At 41.6% G+C, this 11,036-nt stretch overlaps 2 protein-coding genes and 1 long non-coding RNA gene across 4 annotated transcripts in view; 1 reads left to right on the top strand and 2 right to left on the bottom strand.

The window, feature by feature from the left end:
• LOC109512966 (protein bicaudal D homolog 2) overlaps positions 1 to 2,342 on the bottom strand; it is a 30,886-nt gene extending 28,544 nt beyond the window's left edge. Inside the window, exons 1-2 of one of the 2 annotated variants that reach the window (XM_019865102.1) lie at positions 2,051 to 2,342; positions 130 to 462 (exon numbers count right to left, since the gene is read on the bottom strand). In XM_019865102.1, coding sequence (XP_019720661.1) covers positions 130 to 387 — 258 coding nt within the window. In that variant the 5' untranslated portion in view covers positions 388 to 462; positions 2,051 to 2,342. Of the gene's footprint in view, positions 1 to 129; positions 463 to 1,562; positions 2,014 to 2,050 lie in introns of those variants that run through there. The other variant, XM_019865103.1, reaches the window with a different exon arrangement.
• A 1,730-nt stretch (positions 2,343 to 4,072) lies between these two features.
• On the top strand, positions 4,073 to 7,782 carry apex2 (APEX nuclease (apurinic/apyrimidinic endonuclease) 2). Its single transcript, XM_019865078.1, has 6 exons — positions 4,073 to 4,315; positions 4,392 to 4,475; positions 4,656 to 4,836; positions 4,920 to 5,063; positions 5,143 to 5,212; positions 6,259 to 7,782. The coding sequence occupies exons 1-6, from the start codon at positions 4,201 to 4,203 to the stop codon at positions 7,240 to 7,242; spliced, it is 1,578 nt and encodes a 525-aa protein (XP_019720637.1). The 5' UTR covers positions 4,073 to 4,200; the 3' UTR covers positions 7,243 to 7,782.
• Positions 7,783 to 8,641: 859 nt separating this feature from the next.
• Positions 8,642 to 10,803, bottom strand: LOC109512956 (uncharacterized). The gene is made up of 2 exons (XR_002167632.1): positions 10,501 to 10,803; positions 8,642 to 9,956 (listed from the first exon to the last, which is right to left on the bottom strand). It is a non-coding gene; the product is annotated as an uncharacterized LOC109512956 (long non-coding RNA).
• Positions 10,804 to 11,036: the final 233 nt, after the last annotated feature.

The raw sequence follows: 11,036 nt of genomic DNA, 5'->3' as shown, positions 1-11,036 counted from the left end.
TCCGACCATGATTTCTGTTTGCTTCATGCAGTTGAATGGTAGAACATCAGTATATCGAATAATGCCCTCTGAAAACAAATCAATTGTGTTTTTAGTGTAAATAAACCAAGAGGCCTTGGGCGCTGCTACCTCTTTGAGCTGCTGCAGTTCCACTTTGAGGGCTTCATGCTCCTCTTCCAGTTGCTGATTTTTGATCTTGAGGGCTGAACTCTCCTCCAGCACCACCAGGCCATAGCGGGCGGCCTGCAGCTTCTCCTCTGTGGCCTCCTGGAGCTCGAGAGTCAGGCGTACCACTTCAGCTCTGAGGTCTGCGCTCTCCATCCCGGCAACCTCGTCCCCTGCCAGCGCTGCACCTGCCACATCTGCATCTGACTCTGCCTCCAGCATGCTTGCCTGGCTTCCCACTTGTCTTCCAGCCTGCTCCTGTGACCTCCTTTACAGCCTCACTCTCATGACTCCACCCTATTGCGAAAGCAGAAAACACACATTAAATGACTTGAAGACGACAAATGTAGCCTGTTGTAAAAGAAAATTAGAGGGTGTCCCCATATTCTCAACACCAAGGAAATATCTTGACATGAACTGTAGGTTTTTACATCCACAGATTAATCATGTAAATATGATATAAAATAGCAATGGGGAAGTAGTGATACCAGTTATCATGACAAAATCAATACTGGGCCCTTTTCAAATGTATTGGTGTAGGCTGTTGATACAAGCTAATGGGTAAAATTTTTACATTGAATAAATCCATTTTGGTCGTAGTTGGTGTTACACTGTGGCAAATCACCACCTGTCAAAAAGAAAGATGTTTGCTCAGAATTATCTGTCAATATGTTCACTGAAATTGTATGACTCAAAAGTAATAGTGGTATCTCGTGCTTGCCGATAGAGAAGAAAAAAGTATCACGACATTGGCCATTTTATATCATAACCATATACCACGATATATTTTCAGGTATTCTATTTAAAAAATTATATTACACATGACGACTACTTACCTTTTCTCACTTTATTTTTAAGTGACATTAAACAGAAATTTACCAAATGAGAAATGCATCCAATAGTGCTGCTATATAAAATTATCTTTATATTATTAATACTAACAGGCTACTCAAGTAAAGTACAGTAGTACCACGATATATTTTCAGGTATTCTATTTAAAAAATTATATTACACATGACGACTACTTACCTTTTCTCACTTTATTTTTAAGTGACATTAAACAGAAATTTACCAAATGAGAAATGCATCCAGTAGTGCTGCTATATAAAATTATCTTTATATTATTAATACTAACAGGCTACTCAATTAAAGTACAGTAACCTAAAGATGCACTTAAGTACTGGGGGAAATTATTTGTATTTCCACAGCTGCAAAGCGTGCACCTTGCAAGTAATGGGCATTTAACACAGCGAGTATAACTACTACTAACCAGCAAGACATTGACCACCATTATTTGTAGCACAGCAATACGCAGATTTTCCATGCCATGACAAAAAAAGACGTCCATGAACGTTTGTATGCCGTTTGGGTGGGGCAGACGGTCACCATTTGCTCACATCCTCTCGATTCACCGAAGATGGAAACGCCAGCTGCCTACTCGTTGTCCGGCAGTCGAAACCCGCTCGTGTGTCCGGTGGTGGTTTCCCCTCTGCCACGACCCAGCTTCTCAAATGGCTGCTGTCATCGGAGAACATTTCGAGCTGCAGCCCTTTTTAAACACACTAAGCCACCCCGTTTGTCTGTCTTTCCGTCTGAACTAGTCGGCCGGGAAAGGGAGCGTGAAAGCCCGACGCGGAAACGCACGCTGGTCGGACAGCTAGCAAGTAGATGTTAGCCATTACGCGACGGAAATACTTGACGCTCCGAGCAGAACACGCTGCGCGGATGGAAGTGCAAAGTGGGTGTGCAGGCGCCATTGCTTTCTGTGGTTTCTTAACGTAGAAAACGCCGACAATTGAAGGGATTCATATTGGCGTCATCCCGCTCCGACAAGCTCATTTAGCAAAGGATAGATACAACATGGGCCAAACGGAATGTTACAAACCTTATGTTTACCCCCCAAGATGTGACTCGGGTCAAATTGGTAATTGCTCGATGCTCCCGTGGCGTGGAAGCTGTCAGCGGGAGATTATCCTACGCGGGGGGCCCGGAGCTACCGCGTGTCCGCTGAGGTCCCTCGTTTTGCCGGGTTGGGCTGGAGTCTCGCGGCGAGGTCGAGCCGACTCGAGTGAGCTGAGTGCCCTCCTGCAGCGTCAAATGCGCGCCCAAACGTCAAGGCACAACTGCTCCATCTACCAAACAATCGGGGAGTTGCACCTTCACAGCGACATGCACAGTACAGTACAGTAAAGTACAGTATAGTATAGCCACATGATTTTATGTGGCCCGCGAAAGCAAATCAACCAGGTAACGTCCATGACGCTTGCTAAAATCTGTACCCAAAGTTCAAATTGTCATATGTAATAAATAGGCATGTTGAGCTATTGCAAGCATTTTCTTGTTTTACATTAGTACAGAAACTTAAACAGGGGAACAAACTACTCTCCTTGACTTTTGATTTCAAAATTGGTTGTATATTGATTGTGTACTGTATATGTAATAATACGAGGAGATGATTAAACATGTATACAGTTTCGCAGTCATAATGGCCCTCTTAGGGAAACTGTGACCACAATGTGGCCCACGACAAAAAGTTGACATGGTCTACAACGATACTGGTAGTGAAATGTACTGTGTTGGTAGGTGTATGAATTTGGTTTCTTAGTCTGCTTGCTTTCTGGTTTTCATAGTGAAGTTGATGAGAGAGAGCTGCAAACAGTGGTGTCTACAAGAAAGTTTATGTTCGATGGTCTTCTTTTCTGTGACAAAACTTGAAAAGGCTTATTTGGTTATTATTTGTTTCATGAATACAGTAATGTTGTTATTTGTGTAAGTTGAGGGGTTCGTTGTTTTTCCGTGGATGGCTCTTCTTTACGAATGACAGATGGAGAGATGGAATCCATTAATGCAGTTTATTAAAAAGGAGAAAGAAAAAAGAAACGTCTGCACCTCCGAACGGATGAACGAGAACACACCTCCCTTTCAGTCACGAAGGCACTTCAGCTTCTCCTTAGCCAATCAGACGCAAGCAACATAAGAATGTTTCAACAATTATTAAACACAATATAATTTAGATAACTATAACATAAAAGAATATAATGCTCAAATATAAAATGAAAATAATTAATAATTTAACATAAGCTTACATTTGTTTAATTAATAGTTTGATTTTTTTATTTTCTGATTTCTTGGAGTGGGGGGTTAAGATTCCAGAAAGGGTTACTATTTGGTTATGTTGGGCTTTTCGGAAAACAATAAAATTGTAAGTTTTGACACCTCTGCAATCATCACATTTTTTTGTTACAAACTGATACCGGCCTCCGTCAGAGAAGGGAAAATTTACTTCGCCCTCACAGGAAAAAGTTTGGAGATCCCTGCGACAGACAAACTACATGCATGGCAAGCCTTCCATGGTAATACAGTACACGTAATATAAACAGTTTACTAGCTATGTTTTGCATGCATATACTTATGATTACTATTGATTATAATATGTATTCTCCTTGTTTTGGAATATCCGTAGCAAGTAAAGGTCTTATTTATTGTTCACATTTTCTTGCACATAAAATTATTATGTTCACGATTAAACATATGTTTCCAGAAAGGCCACAACGAGGCAATTTAACTGATTACACATTTGTATATTTTTAGCCCCGTGTTCACAGGCACTTATTTTGGGTGTGAGACATATGTACTTGAAATTTATGAATGATACTGGTGTCACGTGATGAGGTTTAAAGCTTGGAACGCCATTACCTCCAGCAGATAATTGTCACTTTGCCACACCTAATATGGGGACAACGTTCACGCAGGATTCTGGTGGAGCCGGGGTCAAGGCATATTTCATGCCCATAGTGACGATAGCCTCCACGTTTTATTAAAATTTCACAGGTATAATTTTCACACATAGAATTATGAAAGATTTTATTCAACAACATATGATTGCAGCATCCAGATATAGACAAAGGAATACACTTCCGTTTGTGCTCGCTCAACTTCCTCTGTACTTCCTGGTGTACGGGAAAACTTTCCGCTAGTAATTACTACCACTTCTACTACTTCTCAGTGTGGCGCATATTTTTAGTATTTTACAAAATGAAGATAGTCACCTGGAATATAAATGGTATACGGTCGTTCAGATGTGGGATCAAAAAGACGCTTGATGAGCTGGACGCGGATATCATATGCGTGCAGGAGACCAAAGTGACAAGTAAGCGGAGAACACGCGGGCTAATTAAAACAGTTAATGCAACTTTTTTATTTCAACTAACTCGAATTGTGCATAGGAGACCTGCTCGATGAGAGGATTGCCATCGTTGATGGTTATAACTCCTATTTCAGCTTCAGTCGAGGACGCAGTGGCTACTCAGGTTTGTTATCCTGACGTCACCGTTTCAATTATATTTTCAGGCTTTCAGGCATGCCATCAGTTTAATATGCTAAAGAAAAAAATTCCGCTGAGCCTGACTTATTAGATGATCAACTTTTGCAGTGTCACAGAGAAGGGGAGCCAGACTCTCTTGATGTCACATTGTACTCGTTGTGTGTAGGTGTCGCCACTTATTGTAAGGACAATGCCACACCTATAGCTGCTGAGGAGGGTCTCACCGGTCTGTTGACCAATAACGCAGGGGGTATTGGTTGTTATGGTAACCACTCCGAGTTTACAGACGAGGAGCTGCAGCTTTTGGACAACGAAGGCCGAGCTATCATCACGCAACACAGAGTACAGTAAGAACATTAACTCAGTTGGACTGACTGGATGTTTATGTATGGCTGTATTTTCTAGTTACTGTTGCTGTTTGTCCTGACAGGTGTTCGGACAAAATCCAAACTATTACTGTGATAAATGTTTACTGTCCGCGAGCTGACCCGGAAAAGCCAGAACGAAGACAGTTCAAACTGCAGTTCTACAAGTTGCTTCAGACTCGAGCTGAGGCTATGTTGAAGAACGGGAGGTGTGAGGGGAATCTTGCATTCATTGGATCAAACTGGCACTAACTCCTCATTTCTCATTTCAGTTGTTTTCTTTTCTAGCTCTGTAATCCTTTTAGGGGATGTAAATACCTCTCATCGGCCAATAGACCACTGCGACCCGAATGAAATTGTAAGTACTGGACATGGATTAAATTAAAGCAAACCTTTATTTGGCCCCAAAGCACACAATATTTGACATTTAGAAAAATTTCACGGCTAATCAAAAATAAAATTTAAAAAAAGTCACAAAGTCTATATTTACTGAAACAACGAACTTGTCAACTTTAGTCGCATATTTACTCAGCGTAAAATCTGGATGTGTTTAGTTGAGCACAAAGCTGTATCTCTCTTGTATGAATGGCAACAATTCAATTCACAGTTTAATTGTACCTCCACCCATTTAGTAGAATAGTGAGGGGAGTTTCAGCCATAGTCTTGTCAAATAGGAATGTACTGTCGTGTTTTGTTGCCATTATGCAGCATCACCTAAGCCTATTCACAGCAGAGCAGGGCTCCGTCCCTCTAACAATATAGAACCTGAATAGTCAATTTAACACAATTGGTGACTCATCCGCTTTAAAAAAATTAAATTAAATAAACGACTCAACAGTTTGAGCATCAGGATCAATTCATTGCTGCTCCTTTTGGGGTATGCGAGTTTCATTCAAGGGTCAGTATAATACAGTATAGTCACAGAGATGCTAACGAGGAACAGATACACATCTACTGTTAGAGGGTCAGGATAAAGAATATGTACCCATAAGTATTGTTATATTTTATGTCTACGCGTTTTGGTGCAACGTTTGTGTTCAAATATCTGTGACTATTAAGTCTTACATCACCACCACATTGACACTATCCTGGCAGGCAACCTGTTCAGGGTGTAACCCGCCTACTGCCTGAAGACAGCTGGGATGGGCTCCAGCATGTCGGTGACCCTCGTGACGACAAGCGGTTTGGATAATGGATGGAGGGATAAAGCAAAGCTAGCTACTTGGTTGTTTTAAAGACACATGTAAATGTTTAGTTTTTTTTAATTTGATGATAAACTTTAATTGGGGGTGGCCAGAAACAGTGAAAGCCTCTTATTTTTTTAATGTATTGATTACCGTCTCTAAACCTGCGATTTGTTATGCAGTAACTTGTGTTGGGTGCACTGTTCCTCTCATTCCTTAGGATGACTTTGAGGACAACCCTGGCAGGAAATGGCTGAACGTCTTTTTAAGGGATGACAAACCGTCAGCCTCAGCAGATTTCTCCCATGGTGGCAAGTTTGTCGACACATTTCGCTATTTCCACCCCACTCGGACTGGCGCCTTCACGTGCTGGTCCACTCTGACGGGGGCTCGCCGTACCAACTACGGCACGCGCATCGACTACATCTTCGCTGACCATCAGCTTGCAAAGGAGCAGTTTGTGGCGGCCGACATCATGCCGGAGGTGGAGGGCTCGGATCACTGTCCCGTGTGGGGGGCTCTCCGGTGCATTCTGCTGCCTGACTCCAAGCCGCCCCCTCTTGCTACCTGCTACCTGCCTGAGTTTGCCGGCAAGCAGCAGAAACTCTCACGCTTTCTAGTCAAAGTGGACCAGAAGTCATGTCAAACTGAATCGAAAGAGGCACTGCCTGGATCTCAGGAAGAAGCTGAAAGGAGGGAGAATATAAATGTCACGGGCACAAAGAGAATCATGAGGACAGAGTCTGTTAAGCAGATGAGTAAAAAGGCCAAAACAGCAACGACTTGTTCAAAACCCCAGGGCAACCTTCTTGCCTTCTTTAAACCCAAAAATGAAAAAGCACTTGGTTCCTCACAGAATTCCCTCAAAGCGTCCCCAACACGGGATGAGCTCACGCCGGATGTCGTGTCACAGCTCCACAGCGCCACGCAAGACAAGACGACAAAAGGTGAACATTTGAGTACACACGCGTGCAACCCACGTAGCGACAAAGGAGCATCTTTCGGCTTTTGGAAGTCCGTACTTCACGGCCCGCCCCCGACACCTGCCTGCAAAGTTCACGGTGAGCCTTGTGTGCTGCGCACTGTCAAGAAAGAGGGGCCCAACATGGGCCAGCAGTTCTTTGTGTGCGCCCGCCCTCAAGGGCATGCTGCCAACCCAGAGGCTCGCTGTAACTTCTTTGCATGGGTTGAAAGGGGCAAGTGAAAAAAAAAAAGGTGACTTTCCGAATTTTTCACCATTGGTCTACTTTCAAATTACTCTTACTAGCCTGAATAAAGTAATGTTTTACAACAATTCAGTGTTCATTATTCCTCAAAAGAGGTGGCAAAAGTACTCACATTCTACTAAAATTGAAGTAGGCTTGTATAAATCAGTAGTTAGAAGTGTAAAATAAGTAGGAGGAGTGATTTTACTCCGATACTTTAGTGAAAAAAAGTAGACTTAAATTTATGTATGAGTACAAAATATTTTTTTACCCTCAATTATTGTAGTTTTCAAATGCAGAGAGTAAAAGGTGGTCAGAAAAATAACAAAAAATACGGACATAAAGTACAGACGGCTGAATAACTCAAATGCAGTCACAAAGTAACTATGCTTTTTTATTTTCCATAACTGTTCATCAATCTTAATTTTCCTTTCAGCCATAATCCAGTACATCTGATGAGTGTTTAGTTGTGACAATCATCACATCGGATAACACATTGAGCTACAAATAATCCACAGTGAAAAAATGGTCAAACAAAATTACACCAAAAAATAAAATAGACAATGCACACTAATGCGCTCTCTCCTCTGGCCAATTACTCAACTAATAATGAATCAAATTAAATATTTTAATCTAATGCTTTTTTCTGTTATTTTAAAACAATGTACTTTTAATTTATACTTTTTTTACATTAAAAAAATGTAAATTATTATTTTTTGAAATTATGTATTTTTTTTAACTGACAGAACCTGTACTCCTACTTACCCTGCTGCCAATGACAGCCCAGTACTTATTTTCCTCTAGATGGCACTGTAGTGAGCTGCAGGCAATTAGCACCGGTATTTTTTTAACGTAGGAAAGGTTCTACCAATTGCAGTGGGCCACACATGTCACAGTAGTGCAGCCAGCATGTTATCTACAGGATGTCCAAATTTGTAGTCATGTTTTGCATTTCTCGTGTGTTGGGCTGAAAGGGAAAGTGAATCTAAGCTGGCACCAAGTTCCATTACATTATAGGTACAGTATTTGAGTACTGAATACTAGATGGGACTGGATTGAAATGGGATGCGTCTAATTTTCACCATCCTCCTTCCTCATCTACTCTTCTCTTACAGCTGCACTGAAAAGTAAACATGCAATATGAACCAACGCCTTGTTCTGTACGGACATACAGCAATACTGAATAAATGCATTTGAAATGAAGCATAAAGGCTCATGTGGGATAATAATTGACAAAGATGTAAACAAAGGACGTTTTCGCTTGCTTTAGTTAGCTTTATAAATGTATAATGTAGTTTCAGTTCGGATTTGTTTTGTTTTTTTTTAAAGCATTTTCATTCTTTGTTTTGTTTACCAAACTGTTTTTTAAAATCTGAATTAGATTTATTTTGTTACTTCCTGTTAAATAATTACCTTGCCCTCCTCTCTCATTCGCTTCTTACGCCCACATCTGTCACCAGGCCAGGCCCTGCCTTTGAAAGGCAGACACACTCAAAAGTCACAGATACTACAGTAGAACATAGGGAATGATTGATAGAATAATAAATTCTAAAAATATTGGATTGCCACCTCCCTAATAGGAAGTGTTTATGGCCATGTGGAAGAGCGTTGGGTGGGTCATACTGCTGTAAAATAGATCTAAATAACAAAATACATGGTAGTTACTCTGCGGAACGTTTCTGACACACCTCGTGTGTTCTCTTTCCCCGGAGGCCAAATCCAGCAAATGGCCTTTAGGCCTTAACGCTGCAGTCCCACTATTTAGAAGGCAAAAAATGTGTGCTGTCATGAAGCCTACTATGGTACATGTGTGGTCTGGTATAGAAAAATACTAGACAACTGACAGTATTAACCCTTTAATGCACCCTGTAACCTGAGAACATGATATGCTGCACACTGTGGTAACCGCTGTCCCTGGAAGGGTTAAGTTATTAAATTAAATTGTGCCATCAGTGTCATTTCTCACGAGATGAACCTTTTATATACCACAGCAGACATGAAAATGTTGCCAGTATTATTTACTATGCAAGAGAAAACATGTTACTTGTGAATGTGATGAAAGGAGGAAAATGAAGTCAAATTTTAAGAGTGAACAATATATGCAGGTGTTTTAATGGATTTATTGTGGAGGCACAAGTTCCAGAGAAGGTTTAGTGGCATGCCAAGATAAAGAAAATGGGTGTTTCCTGGGCGTGCAAACAAAACTCCTATGTCACTATCGTTAAACTTTATCAGTCAACTGAAATCTCACTGCCAAGAAGTGAAGTGAATGGAAGTCATTCTAGTTGTGTTACATTGTAATGTCTGCATGGTTCTGAGTACTAAAGTGTTTCCTGACGCACTCGAGGCATGAGAAAAATTTCACGGCACACCACCATACAAAAATATCACAAAAATATGTTTTGCTTTACTCACAAATGTAAATCGTGTGTACGTGCCATGACTTGTTCTGTAATATGAATGAAGACAACTGGATACACAGTTTTGTGGATGTGCATTTAAAGTCCATGTAAAGCGAAAATATGATTTGTAAATTCAACACACCACAGAGAAGAGTGCAGTTCACAACCGTGCCAAATTTGAATAATTTAAAAAGGATATAAAATGGGCTTCAACATGGTGAAAAAGCAAGCTGTTCGTTCTGCTGAATGCGCTGAAACCACATCCCACTTAACGCCCCACTGTGTCAAATGCCAATAAAATTCCATTAGACCTGAAAAGCAAAGCAGGATCCTTCTTCATCTGGTATCTTTCTCATGCCTGTGTATAACTACGTATATGTTTAAGCCAAAAAAATATATTCGATTAAAGCCTCCGATTGCTGGAATGTATCCCACTAAGCCGGTATCGGAGCTTTTCTACACTGTAACAATGAGGCGCTCTAAAGTGGCCAACCCAGCACAAAGGCCCTGTCCACATATTGGCTATGAGAGTGGATTTAAAAAAAATCCCCCTCCCCCCCTGATCTTCTGCCTTTCTCGATTTGACATGAGACACTCTAAAGTGGCCATGTCAGTGTGAAGCACAACTGAGTACTACCCTGTTCTCAGGCTATACACGTTTCCAGCAGTTCGCTTCAAAAATGGATCATGTATTTCGAAACACATCTCTGAATTCACTTTACAAGGCCTGTTATTGTTCTACTTGTTATATATATAGGTTGCTGTGTTAGACAGATAAACAAAGGTACATCATTCGTCGTAAATGAACAGTTTTCCAACCAATGAGGTGAAACTGCATAGGTTCCCGCCACACACCTGATGATCTCTGACAGCTCGCCGATGTGCCGCCAAACAGTGGTTTGCAATCACTGGTCTATAATTTCTGCCATCCCCCTCCTTTCGTGTCTGGCCAGGGACTTACTGTACATGGACAACTCGCACACTGTTTCCACTCGTAAGCGTAATCACATGCCGGCAGCCTTAAGAAAGCACTTATCTATCTTATCTACTTAACCAATATAGCATCACTGTGACTTCCTGCCTCCGGGAGGATCCACTCATGTCGCAATAAAGCCCACCTGAGGTGACACCCGCTTTGCCACTCCTCTCTGCTTGCATAAGCAACAATAGCATTGGAATGTTTCACCATTTCCACTTGGTACTGTATGCGATTGACTGAGTTGCATTGCAACTTCAAGCGACCGGCCGTCTGCAAGCTTTAGCCGATTGCGTTCTGCATTTCGGACTGTTGTGACGGCTTCCCAGACCTGCTTGTCTCTCCATGGGACCGCTACCTGGGGTCGAGCAAAGGGTTAACTCTGGGTGTTCCCCTTCCCCCTAGCTCCCTCCCC

Source organism: Hippocampus comes, unplaced genomic scaffold (genome assembly GCF_001891065.2).
Source record: "Hippocampus comes isolate QL1 unplaced genomic scaffold, H_comes_QL1_v1.1 scaffold124, whole genome shotgun sequence".
Classification (NCBI taxonomy): domain Eukaryota; kingdom Metazoa; phylum Chordata; class Actinopteri; order Syngnathiformes; family Syngnathidae; genus Hippocampus; species Hippocampus comes.
Note: the sequence above shows the minus strand (reverse complement) of the source record. Positions and strands in the feature narration are given on the sequence as shown.

Excerpts from the sequence above, each read along its gene's own strand:
- apex2 (XM_019865078.1), top strand. The coding sequence starts at position 4,201 with ATGAAGATAGTCACCTGGAATATAAATGGTATACGGTCGTTCAGATGT. Across the intron at positions 4,837-4,919 it reads ATCACGCAACACAGAGTACA|GTGTTCGGACAAAATCCAAA; the intron begins GTAAGAACATTA and ends TTGTCCTGACAG. Across the intron at positions 5,213-6,258 it reads ACTGCGACCCGAATGAAATT|GATGACTTTGAGGACAACCC; the intron begins GTAAGTACTGGA and ends CTCATTCCTTAG.